The sequence below is a fragment of the Triticum aestivum genome, chromosome 7D, assembly GCF_018294505.1.
Source record: "Triticum aestivum cultivar Chinese Spring chromosome 7D, IWGSC CS RefSeq v2.1, whole genome shotgun sequence".
NCBI classification, from domain to species: domain Eukaryota; kingdom Viridiplantae; phylum Streptophyta; class Magnoliopsida; order Poales; family Poaceae; genus Triticum; species Triticum aestivum.
Window position 1 is genome coordinate 574,849,085 of NC_057814.1, and position 12,477 is coordinate 574,861,561.

The 12,477-nt window shown below is 44.6% G+C and overlaps 1 protein-coding gene across 1 annotated transcript; it reads right to left on the reverse strand.

Annotated features, from left to right (window-relative positions):
* Window positions 1-11,307: 11,307 nt before the first annotated feature.
* On the reverse strand, window positions 11,308-12,238 carry LOC123167690 (agglutinin isolectin 3-like). The gene has a single exon (XM_044585545.1). The coding sequence runs from the start codon at window positions 12,195-12,197 to the stop codon at window positions 11,556-11,558; it is 642 nt and encodes a 213-aa protein (XP_044441480.1). The 5' UTR covers window positions 12,198-12,238; the 3' UTR covers window positions 11,308-11,555.
* Between the last annotated feature and the right edge of the window lie 239 nt (window positions 12,239-12,477).

Consider the following 12,477-nt stretch of genomic DNA (forward strand, 5'->3'; position numbering starts at 1 on the left):
CTCCCCTTGGTCTGGTCCGAATTGGACTAGGGAAGGGGGGCGCCCCCTTCCTTCCTTCTCTTTTTCCCTTCCTCTTTTCCTATTCCATATGGGAGGTGGAATCCTACTAGGACTAGGGAGTCCTAGTAGGACTCCACACTTGGTGCGCCCCCTCCTAGGGCCGGCCTCCTCCTCCCTTGCTCCTTTATATACGGGGGTAGGGGGCACCCCAGAGACACAACAATTGATCCTTGAGATCTCTTAGCCGTGTGCGGTGCCCCCCTCCATCATATTACACCTCGATAATACCGTTACGGAGCTTAGGCGAAGCCCTGCGTCGGTGGAACATCATCATCGTCACCACGCCGTCGTGCTGACGAAACTCTCCCTCAACACTCGGCTGGATCGGAGTTCGAGGGACGTCATCGAGCTGAACGTGTGTAGAACTCGGAGGTGCCGTACGTTCGGTACTTGATCGGTCGGATCGTGAAGACGTACGACTACATCAACCGTGTTGTGATAACGCTTCCGCTGTCGGTCTACGAGGGTACGTGGACAACACTCTCCCCTCTCGTTGCTATGCATCACCATGATCTTGCGTGTGCGTAGGAAATTTTTTGAAATTACTACGTTCCCCAACAGTGGCATCCGAGCCTGGTTTTATGCGTTGATGCTATGCACGAGTAGAACACAAGTGAGTTGTGGGCGATATAAGTCATACTGCTTACCAGCATGTCATACTTTGGTTCAGCGGTATTGTGAGATGAAGCGGCCCGGACCGACATTACGCGTACGCTTACGCGAGACTGGTTTCACCGTTGCGAGCACTCGTTGCTTAAAGGTGACTGGCGGGTGTCTGTCTCTCTCACTTTAGTTGAACCGAGTGTGGCTACGCCCGGTCCTTGCGAAGGTTAAAACAGCACCAACTTGACAAACTATCGTTGTGGTTTTGATGCGTAGGTAAGAACGGTTCTTGCTAAGCCCGTAGCAGCCACGTAAAACTTGCAACAACAAAGTAGAGGACGTCTAACTTGTTTTTGCAGGGCATGTTGTGATGTGATATGGTCAAGACATGATGTGATATAATTTGTTGTATGAGATGATCATGTTTTGTAACCGAGTTATCGGCAACTGGCAGGAGCCATATGGTTGTCGTTTTATTGTATGCAATGCAATCGCCATGTAATGCTTTACTTTATCACTAAGCGGTAGCGATAGTCGTAGAAGCATAAGATTGACGAGACGACAACGATGCTACGATGGAGATCAAGGTGTCGCGCCGGTGACGATGGTGATCATGACGGTGCTTCGGAGATGGAGATCACAAGCACGGTGCTTCGGAGATGGAGATCACAAGCACAAGATGATGATGGCCATATCATATCACTTATATTGATTGCATGTGATGTTAATCCTTTATGCATCTTATCTTGCTTTGTTTGACGGTAGCATTATAAGATGATCCTTCACTAAATTATCAAAGTATAAGTGTTCTCCCTAAAGTATGCACCGTTGTGAAAGTTCTTCGTGCTGAGACACCACGTGATGATCGGGTGTGATAGGCTCTACGTTCAAATACAACGGGTGCAAAACAGTTGCACACGCGGAATACTCAGGTTAAACTTGAGGAGCCTAGCATATAACAGATATGGCCTCGGAACACGGAGACCGAAAGGTCGAGCGTGAATCATATAGTAGATATGATCAACATAGTGATGTTCACCATTGAAACTACTCCATCTCACGTGATGATCGGACATGGTTTAGTTGATATGGATCACGTGATCACTTAGAGGATTAGAGGGATGTCTATCTAAGTGGGAGTTCTTAAGTAATATGATTAATTGAACTTAAATTTATCATGAACTTAGTCCTGATAGTATTTTGCAAATTATGTTGTAGATCAATAGCTCGCGTTGTTGCTTCCCTGTTTATTTTTGATATGTACCTAGAGAAAAATTATGTTGAAAGATGTTAGTAGCAAAGATGCGGATTGGATCCGTAATCTGAATTGCTGCACAGAAAAATTATGTCCTTGATGCACCGCTAGGTGACAGACCTATTGCAGGAGCAGATGCAGACGTTATGAACGTTTGGCTAGCTCAATATGTTGACTACTTGATAGTTTAGTGCACCATGCTTAACAGCTTAGAATCGGGATTTCAAAGACGTTTTGAACGTCATGGAACATATAAGATGTTCCAGGAGTTGAAGTTAATATTTCAAGCAAATACCCGAGTTGAGAGATATGAAGTCTCCAACAAGTTCTATAGCTAAAAGATGGAGGAGAATCGCTCAACTAGTTAGCATGTGCTCAGATTGTCTGGGTACTACAATCGCTTGAATCAAGTGGGAGTTAATCTTCCAGATAAAATAGTGATTGACAGAATTCTTTAGTCACCATCACCAAGTTAGTAGAACTTCGTGATGAACTATAGTATGCAAGGGATGACGAAAGTAATTCCCGAGCTCTTCGTGATGCTGAAATCGACGAAGGTAGAAATCAAGAAAAACATCAAGTGTTGATAGTTGACGAGACCACTAGTTTCAAGAAAAGGGCAAAGGGAAGAAGGGGAACTTCAAGAAGAATGGCAAGCAAGTTGCTGCTCAATTGAAGAAGCCTAAGTCTGGTCCTAAGCCTGAGACTAAGTGCTTCTACTGCAAAGGGACTGTTCACTGGAAGCGGAACTACCCCAAGTATTTGGTGGATAAGAAAGATGGCAAAGTGAACAAAGGTATATTGGATATACATGTTATTGATGTGTACTTACTAGTGTTTATAGCAACCCGTCAGTATTTGATACTGGTTCAGTTGCTAAAGAGTAGTAACTCGAAACGGGAGTTGTAGAATAAACAGAGACTAGAAAAAGGCGAGGTGACGATATGTGTTGGAAGTAGTTCCAAGATTGATATGATCATCATCGCACACTCCCTGTACTTTCGGGATTAGTGTTGAAACTAAATAAGTGTTATTTGGTGTTTGCGTTGAGCATGAATATGATTTGATCATGTTTATTGCAATACGGTTATTCATTTAAGTTAGAGAACAATTGTTGTTCTATTTACATGAATAAAAAACCTTCTATGGTCATACACACCAACGAAAATGGTTTGTTGGATCTCGATCATAGTGATACACATATTCATAATATTGAAGCCAAAAGATGCAGAGTTGATAATGATAGTGCAACTTATTTGTGGCACTGCCGTTTAGGTCATATTGGTGTAAAGCTCATGAAGAAACTCCATACTGATGGGATTTTGGAATCACTTGATTATGAATCACTTGATGCTTGCGAACCGTGCCTCATGGGCAAGATGACTGAAACGCCGTTCTCTGGAACTATGGAGAGAGCAATAGATTTGTTGGAAATCATACATACAGATGTATGTGGTCCGATGAATGTTGAGGCTCGTGGCGGATATCGTTATTTTCTCACCTTCACAGATGATTTAAGCAGATATGGGTATATCTACTTAATGAAACATAAGTCCGAAACATTTGAAAAGTTCAAAGAATTTCAGAGTGAAGTTGAAAATCATCGTAACAAGAAAATAAAGTTTCTACGATCAGATCGTGGAGGAGAATATTTGAGTTACGAGTTTGGTCTACATTTGAAACAATGCGGAATAGTTTCGCAACTCACGCCACCCGGAACACCACAGCGTAATGGTGTGTCCGAACGTCGTAATCGCACTTTACTAGATATGGTGCGATCTATGATGTCTCTTACTGATTTACCGCTATCGTTTTGGGGTTATGCATTAGAGACAGCTGCATTCACATAAAAAAAGGGACACCATCAAAATCTGTTGAGACGACGCCTTATGAACTGTGGTTTGGTAAGAAACCAAAGTTGTCGTTTCTTAAAGTTTGGGGTTGCGATGCTTATGTGAAAAGGTTTCATCCTGATAAGCTCAAACCCAAATCAGAGAAATGTGTCTTCATAGGATACCCAAAGGAGACAGTTGGGTACACCTTCTATCACAGATCCGAAGGCAAGACATTCGTTGCTAAGAATGGATCCTTTCTAGAGAAGGAGTTTCTCTCGAAAGATGTGAGTGGGAGGAAAGTAGAACTTGATGAGGTAACTGTACCTGCTCCCTTATTGGAAGTAGTTCATCACAGAAATCTGTTCCTGTGACTCCTACACCAATTAGTGAGGAAGTTAATGATGATGATCATGTAACTTCAGATCAAGTTACTACCAAACCTCGTAGGTAAACCAGAGTAAGATCCGCACCAGAGTGGTACGGTAATCCTGTTCTGGATGTTATGTTACTAGACCATGACGAACCTACGAACTATGAAGAAGCGATGGTGAGCCCAGATTCCGCAAAATGGCTTGAAGCCATGAAATCTGAGATGAGATCCATGTATGAGAACAAAGTATGGACTTTGATTGACTTGCCCAATGATCGGCAAGCCATAGAAAAAAATGGATCTTCAAGAGGAAGACGGACGCTGATAGTAGTGTTACTATCTACAAAGCTAGACTTGTCGGAAAAAGGTTTTTGACAAAGTTCAAGGTGTTGACTACGATGAGATTTTCTCACTCGCAGCGATGCTTAAGTCTGTCCGAATCATGTTAGCAATTGCCGCATTTTATGAAATCTGGCAAATGGATAAACAAAACTGCATTTCTTAATGGATTTATTAAAGAAGAGTTGTATATGATGCAACCAGAAGGTTTTGTCAATCTTAAAGGTGCTAACAAAATATGCAAGCTCCAGCGATCCATCTATGGACTGGTGCAAGTATCTCGGAGTTGGAATATACGCTTTGATAAGTTGATCAAAGGATATAGTTTTATACAGACTTGCGGTGAAGTCTGTATTTACAAGAAAGTGAGTGGGAGCACTACAACATTTCTGATAAGTATATGTGAATGACATATTGTTGATCGGAAATAATGTAGAATTATTCTGCAAAGCATAAAGGAGTGTTTGAAAGGAGTTTTTCAAAGAAAGACCTCGGTGAAGCTACTTACATATTGAGCATCAAGATCTATAGAGATAGATCAAAGACGCTTGATAAGTTTTTTCAATGAGTACATACCTTAACAAGATTTTGAAGTGGTTCAAAATGAAACAGTCAAAGAAAGAGTTTCTTGCCTGTGTTACAAGGTGTGAAATTGAGTAAGACTCAAAACCCAACCACGACAGAAGATAGAAAAAGAATGAAAGTCATTCCCTATGCCTCGGCCATAGGTTCTATAAAGTATGCCATGCTGTGTACCAGATCTATTGTATACCCTACACTGATTTTGGCAAGGGAGTACAATAGTGATCTAGGAGTAGATCACTAGACAGCGGTCAAAATTATCCTTACTGGAATAAGGATATGTTTCTCGATTATGGAAGTATCAAAAGGCTTGTCGTAAAGGGTTACGTCGATGCAAGTTTTTACACTAATCTAGATGACTCTAAGTCTCGGTCTAGATACATATTGAAAGTGGGAGCAATTAGCTAGAGTAGCTTCATGCAGAGCATTGTAGACATAGAAATTTGCTAAATACTTACGGATCTGAATGTGACAGACCCGTTGACTAAAATTATCTCACAATCAAAACATGATCACACCTTAGTACTCTTTGGGTGATAATCACATAGCGATGTTAACTAGATTATTGACTCTAGTAAACCCTTTGAGTGTTGGTCACATAGAGATGTGAACTATGGGTGTTAATCACATGGTGATGTGAATTATTGATGTTAAATCACATGGCGATGTGAACTAGATTATTGACTCTAGTGCAAGTGGGAGACTGAAGGAAATATGCCCTAGAGGCAATAATAAAGTATTATATATTTCCTTATATCATGATAAATGTTTATTATTCATGCTAGAATTGTATTAACCGGAAACATAATACATGTGTGAATACATAGACAAACAGAGTGTCACTAGTATGCCTCTACTTGACTAGCTCGTTAATCAAAGATGGTTATGTTTCCTAGCCATAGACATGAGTTGTCATTTGATTAACGGGATCACCTCATTAGGAGAATGACGTGATTGACTTGACCCATTCCGTTAGCTTAGCACTCGATCGTTTAGTATGTTGCTATTGCTTTCTTCATGACTTATACATGTTCCTATGACTATGAGATTATGCAACTCCCGTTTACCGGAGGAACACTTTGTGTGCTACCAAACGTCACAACGTAAATGGGTGATTATAAAGGTGCTCTAGAGGTGTCTCCAAAGGTACTTGTTGGGTTGGCGTATTTCGAGATTAGGATTTGTCACTCCGATTGTCGGAGAGGTATCTCTGGGCCCACTCGGTAATGCACATCACTATAAGCCTTGCAAGCATTGTGACTAAATGAGTTAGTTGCGGGATGATGTGTTACGGAACGAGTAAAGAGACTTGCCGGTAACGAGATTGAACTAGGTATCGAGATACCGACGATCAAATCTCGGGCAAGTAACATACCGATGACAAAGTGAACAGCGTATGTTGTTATGCGGTCTGACCGATAAAGATCTTCGTAGAATATGTGGGAGCCAATATGGGCATCCAGGTCCCGCTATTGGTTATTGACCAGAGACGTGTCTCGGTCATGTCTACATAGTTCTCGAACCCGTAGGGTCCGCACGCTTAAAGTTACGATGACAGTTTTATTATGAGTTTATGTATGTTGATGTACCGAAGGAGTTCGGAGTCCCGGATGAGATCGGGGACATGACGAGGAGTCTCGAAATGGTCGAGACGTAAAAATCGATATATTGGACGACTATATTCGGACTTCAGAAAGGTTCCGAGTGATTCGGGTATTTTTAGGAGTACCGGAGAGTTACGGGAATACGTATTGGGCCTTATTGGGCCATACGGGAAAGAAGGAAAAGGGCCTCAAGGGTGGCCGCACCCCTCCCCTTGGTCTGGTCCGAATTGGACTAGGGAAGGGGGGCGCCCCCTTCCTTCCTTCTCTTTTTCCCTTCCTCTTTTCCTATTCCATATGGGAGGTGGAATCCTACTAGGACTAGGGAGTCCTAGTAGGACTCAACACTTGGTGCGCCCCCTCCTAGGGCCGGCCTCCTCCTCCCTTGCTCCTTTATATACGGGGGTAGGGGGGCACCCCAGAGACACAACAATTGATCCTTGAGATCTCTTAGCCGTGTGCGGTGCCCCCCTCCACCATATTACACCTCGATAATACCGTTACGGAGCTTAGGCGAAGCCCTGCGTCGGTGGAACATCATCATCGTCACCACGCCGTCGTGCTGACGAAACTCTCCCTCAACACTCGGCTGGATCGGAGTTCGAGGGACGTCATCGAGCTGAACGTGTGTAGAACTCGGAGGTGCCGTACGTTCGGTACTTGATCGGTCGGATCGTGAAGACGTACGACTACATCAACCGCGTTGTGATAACGCTTCCGCTGTCGGTCTACGAGGGTACGTGGACAACACTCTCCCCTCTCGTTGCTATGCATCACCATGATCTTGCGTGTGCGTAGGAAATTTTTTGAAATTACTACGTTCCCCAACACCATCTAGGGACCTTTTTCGGCATTCTACCGAAGGGGGATTCGATCACGGAGGGCTTCTACATCAACCCTATTGCCCTTCCGATGAAGCGTGAGTAGTTTACCACAGACCTACGGGTCCATAGCTAGTAGCTAGATGTCTTCTTCTCTCTCTTTGATTCTCAATACCATGTTCTCCTCGATGTTCTTGGAGATCAATTCGATGTAATACTTTTTTGCATTGTGTTTGCCGAGATCCGATGAATTATGGATTTATGGTCAGCTTATCTATGAATATTATTTGAATCTTCTCTGAATTCTTTTATGCATGATTTGATATCTTTGTAATTCTCTTCGAACTATCGGTTTGGTTTGGCCAACTAGATTGGTTTTTCTTGCAATGGGAGAAGTGCTTAGGTTTGGGTTCAATCTTGCGGTGTCCTTTCCCAGTGACAGTAGGGGCAGCGAGGCACGTATTGTATTGTTGCCATCGAGGATAAAAAGATGGGGTTTTCATCATATTGCTTGATTTAATTCCTCTATATCATGTCATCTTATTTAATTCGTTACTCCGTTCTTTATGAACTTAATACTCTAGATGCATGATGGATAGCGGTCGATGTGTGGAGTAATAGTAGTAGATGCAGAATCGTTCGGTCAACTTGACACGGACGTGATGCCTATATTCATGACCATTGCCTTAGATATCGTCATAACTTTGCGCTTTTCTATCAATTGCTCGGCAGTAATTTGTTCACCCACCGTATTATTTGTTATCATGAGAGAAGCGCCTAGTGAAACCTATGGCCCCGGGGTCTATTTTCCATCATATAAGTTTCTGATCTACATTATTTGTTTCCGATCAACTCTTTCTGCAATATTTTACTTTCCGATTTATAAACAAAAAATATCAAAAAATATTTACTTTATCGTTTATCTATCTCTATCATATCTCACTTTTGCAAGTAACCGTGAAGGGATTTACAACCCCTTTATCGCGTCGGGTGCAAGTTGTTTGATTGTTTGTGCAGGTATTCGGTGATTTGTTCGTTGTCTCCTACATGATTGATATCTTGGTTCTCAGGGAAATACTTATCTCTACTTTGCTGCATCACCCTTTCCTCTTCAAGAAAAAAACCAACGCAAGCTCAAGAAAAAGTAGCCACCCTCCCCTCTCTCGCTTCAATCCTCTCTTCGACGCCTTTGAAAGTGCAATTTTCTTCCTTAGTGGGTTTTGCTGATGATGGCAATATGAATTGAAGACCAATCTTGTGTCCTCAATATATACAACGTAGATTAGTCCAAATGGTTGAAGCATAGATATATGTGGACCCCTAATTGTGTAAGAGAGAAAAGTGGTATACTCCAAAATCGTAACATTTTGAATTCATTTGAGTATCGAAAAACCGCACTATTAAGAGGGATGCTTAATGAAACTATGGTATCCACCATATTTCCATCATTCAATTAGCCAAAATATACACGTCAAAATATGCATTTTGGGGGACGACTTCCCGGTTGTCTACCACAACAAGACAGGGTTTGTCCAGCTCCGTTGTGGGAGGGGCGATGACGGCGGCGCGTCTTTGACTCGACTCAGTGTTTGTAGTCGTTGTTATGTGGTCAGGGCAGTCTCCAGGAATTCGCAGGCCCGGGACGAAATACAATGGAACCCTACATTTTTAAAAATTGTATAACCAAAGAACTATCCCAAAAGATACCTCATAACTGTCCAGGAAATACCTCATGTGAAATCTTACAAAATTTTGCTCAATTTCACCAATATATGTAGAATTGAAACTCAATGCTTAACGACCGAACCAAATAGATAAAATATAGCAAATAAATGGATATAAAAGAGTACCAAATTAATAGTTGCCTTCATCAATCCCTCCCACATGTGTCTAACACCCCTGCTTCTGACATCGATCACAGAATATCTTCATCTTCTTTTCTACAAGATGAAATAAAAATGATATAAAATTGCATCAATTTGAGAGTTCGATCGATACTTACATAGGGTTATTTTTTCAATTCAATATCAGATCAATGATCAAGTGCATGAATTTAGAAATCTACGCATACAAGTCAGTTTACAAATCAACATATACAAGATGTCATATCAAATGCATCTTCTATTTTTTCCTGCATGTCTTAAACTATCTGTCCAAGAAATTACCCAATAGTGCTCAAGTCGGCTACCAACATCGAAGGCGCTGCAAGTCCTGGGCATAGCAGAGTCAAGGGTCGACGCCCGGTGGCAGCAATGTGATTGTTGGGGCGGCCGGGCGGAGAGTGGGGAGCACTGCTGCTGCTGGGAGTCGGAGTCGGAGTCATAGCCGCCATCGGAGTCGGAGTCGTTGTCGTCAGGCTTCGGGCGGCGGTAGTGCGTGGTGTCACGGCAGTGCTTCACTGCCGCTGCCTGGCACTCACGGATGATCTTCTCCGCTTGGTCCTGTGCCGCGTGCAGTGCGTCCGCGGCTACCAGCCTACCACAGATGTGGGCAGGAGGGAGACGGGCGACGCAAGTTCCCGGATGCAACTGCGGCAGTGGTCTCGGGAGAGACTACTCCGGACCATGCTTGTCAATCTTCTCGTCGAGCTGGCGGAGATGGCGCTTGCTCGTCTCTGTCGTGGTCTTCGACCGGTCGAAGGCCCAGGCCGTTCCGTGCTCAGGGTCTGTGAGGATTTGTAGCGGCGGGACGTCGGAGTCCGCAGACCCGTCTAACGAGCGGTGTTGCGCCTCTCCTGGCGCCGCCACTCCCTGTCTGCGTACTCTTGTGCCGTCATGGCTCTCCGAGAGAATGAGTTGCCGCTGCTACTACCTCCGGGGCCGCCGCGAAGGTAGTGCAATATGCGAACGAGCGCTTTCACGGCGATCGCGTGGGGCAGGCTGCCACCGGAGCCTCCTACAGCGCTGAGTCCCAAGATTTGCCCATCGCCGGTGAAGAGGGGAGTGGCGGAGGTGCGTGGAGATGTGGAATGGATAGTGTATTGTGGACGGCGTCAGCGCCGTGCTTAAATAGCCATGACCAGATCAAGCAAACAGACGCTAGGCCCGCTTCAATGCGGCATAGCGGTCGGAGATGGTTTCTCGGGATGACGCGTCTGCATTGAAGCGGCGTTGCCTGAGAGGTCGCGTGGATTAGCGCTGCCCTCCAGTCAGGTCACATCGCACGACATCAATGTCGGTTGTTGCGGCTCTAGACCGGCATGAATGCGGCGCCGGAAGCGGTGCATCTGTTGGAGAGAAAGCACGGAGGAGGCGGGAGAGGGTTTTGGGTGGGTCAGGGTTGTCGGACGCGCGTGTGGCAGCGGTTCAGATGCCCGCAAAGTCTCCTTGGTTCGCTTCCGGTTTGTGGAAAAAGGACGTCCGAACCGGTCCGTGGACAGATACGGGGACTGCGATGGATGGCAAAACACGTCCGTACGGTGCGGTCCACACGGATACGGACGATTTAGGGTCCATATTAGAGATGCTCTAATACCCGCAGTGCCATATGGTGGGCTTTTGTTGTCCTCTCTAAATATACAAAATGATCTTACTGCGACAACAGACATAAATGTATTTTAGTGTCTGCGATCCAGTGTCCACGGTAGTCAAGCCTCTCGTTTGCCACACATGTAATTTACGAGTTTTTTAAGTTCACTTGTAATTTACCTTCAATAGTACAATTTGTAGCGAGAATTTTTTTTTTGTTCCAGTGATGTCTTTTTTGTTTTGTTCACAACGATCTTCTTTTGGGCGCTGCTGTCAAACAATATGTTCGAAGCTCATTCCATTCACAGTTCTATTGTATTTCTTCTGTTTCTTTTTCCTCAGCAAATAATAACCATGAGTACAACCGGTAAAGATATGGCAACACCAGTTGTGTATTGAAAGGAAATTGCTCTAAAACAAGTGGTGATATATAGTACCACCAGATCATACAATAACATTACACGATGGCAACAAAACAGAATAGTACTAATTAGGACAACTGCCGACAGCTTGAAAACGATATGTAGCTGGTACAAGTAAAACTTAATTTGGGACAATAGTATTAGCTATTGCCACTGATTATTTCTCCTCACTGCAACACTCATACTTCCATGACAACAATTCAAGGCACACACTTGAGTATGTTAGCCAGGAAGGAAGGAGTGTAGCAAGCACCGCTCTGGCAGCCGGTACCACAATAATCCTTGCCAAGCCCACAAGACCCATACTGGCTGCAACAATAGTTGTTGGTGCATCGTGCACCATTAGCCTTATTGCCACACGGCTTGTCCGTGCTGCAGGCGCCATTTTGGCAGCGAGCACCGCAGAACTCCGGTCCTAAGCCACAATAACCATATTGGCTGCAGCAAAGGTTATTGGGGCATTGCTTACCATTGGCCAGGTGGCCACACTTGAGGTCAGCCCAGCAAGGACCGCTCTGGCAGCCGCGGCTGCCACTGCAGTATTCACTGCCATAGCCACAACGACCGCCCGAGCTACAACAATGGTTGTTAGGGCACAATGCACCACCGGCCTGCGCACCGCAGATCTTGTTGTCGTAGCAGGCGCCGCTCTGGCAGCCGGCGGCAGCGCTGCAGTAGTCGACGCCCAGGCCGCAGTACCCATCCTTGCTGCAACAGAGGTTGTTGGGGCACTCCATGCCGTCGGCCTGCTTGCCGCAGCGCTTCTCACAGTACTGCAGCTGGGCGTGGGTGGTCACCATCGCAAAGGCAAGTGCAAGTGCGCACAAAAAGAGGCCCTTCATCGCTAGGGTTCTTCCTGGATATGTGCTTTAGTGGATGTGCTTAGCAGGTGGTGACGAAAATGCGAAATGCAAGGCTCCATTATATAGGAAGTCCAAGTCGTTCGGTGATACCTCGCCATGTGCCTGGGAAGATCTATGCATGTGTTACCAACGGAAAATATGATCTGATAATTAATGCGCGCATGTGAAGTGATCTGCTTAAAAAGATCATATATGATACGATCTGTTTTCGGGAGCTGGGATGAGATCTTATCTTTCCCAGCAAACGATGCTTTGACCT

Excerpts from the sequence above, each read along its gene's own strand:
- LOC123167690 (XM_044585545.1), bottom strand. The coding sequence starts at position 12,197 with ATGAAGGGCCTCTTTTTGTGCGCACTTGCACTTGCCTTTGCGATGGTG.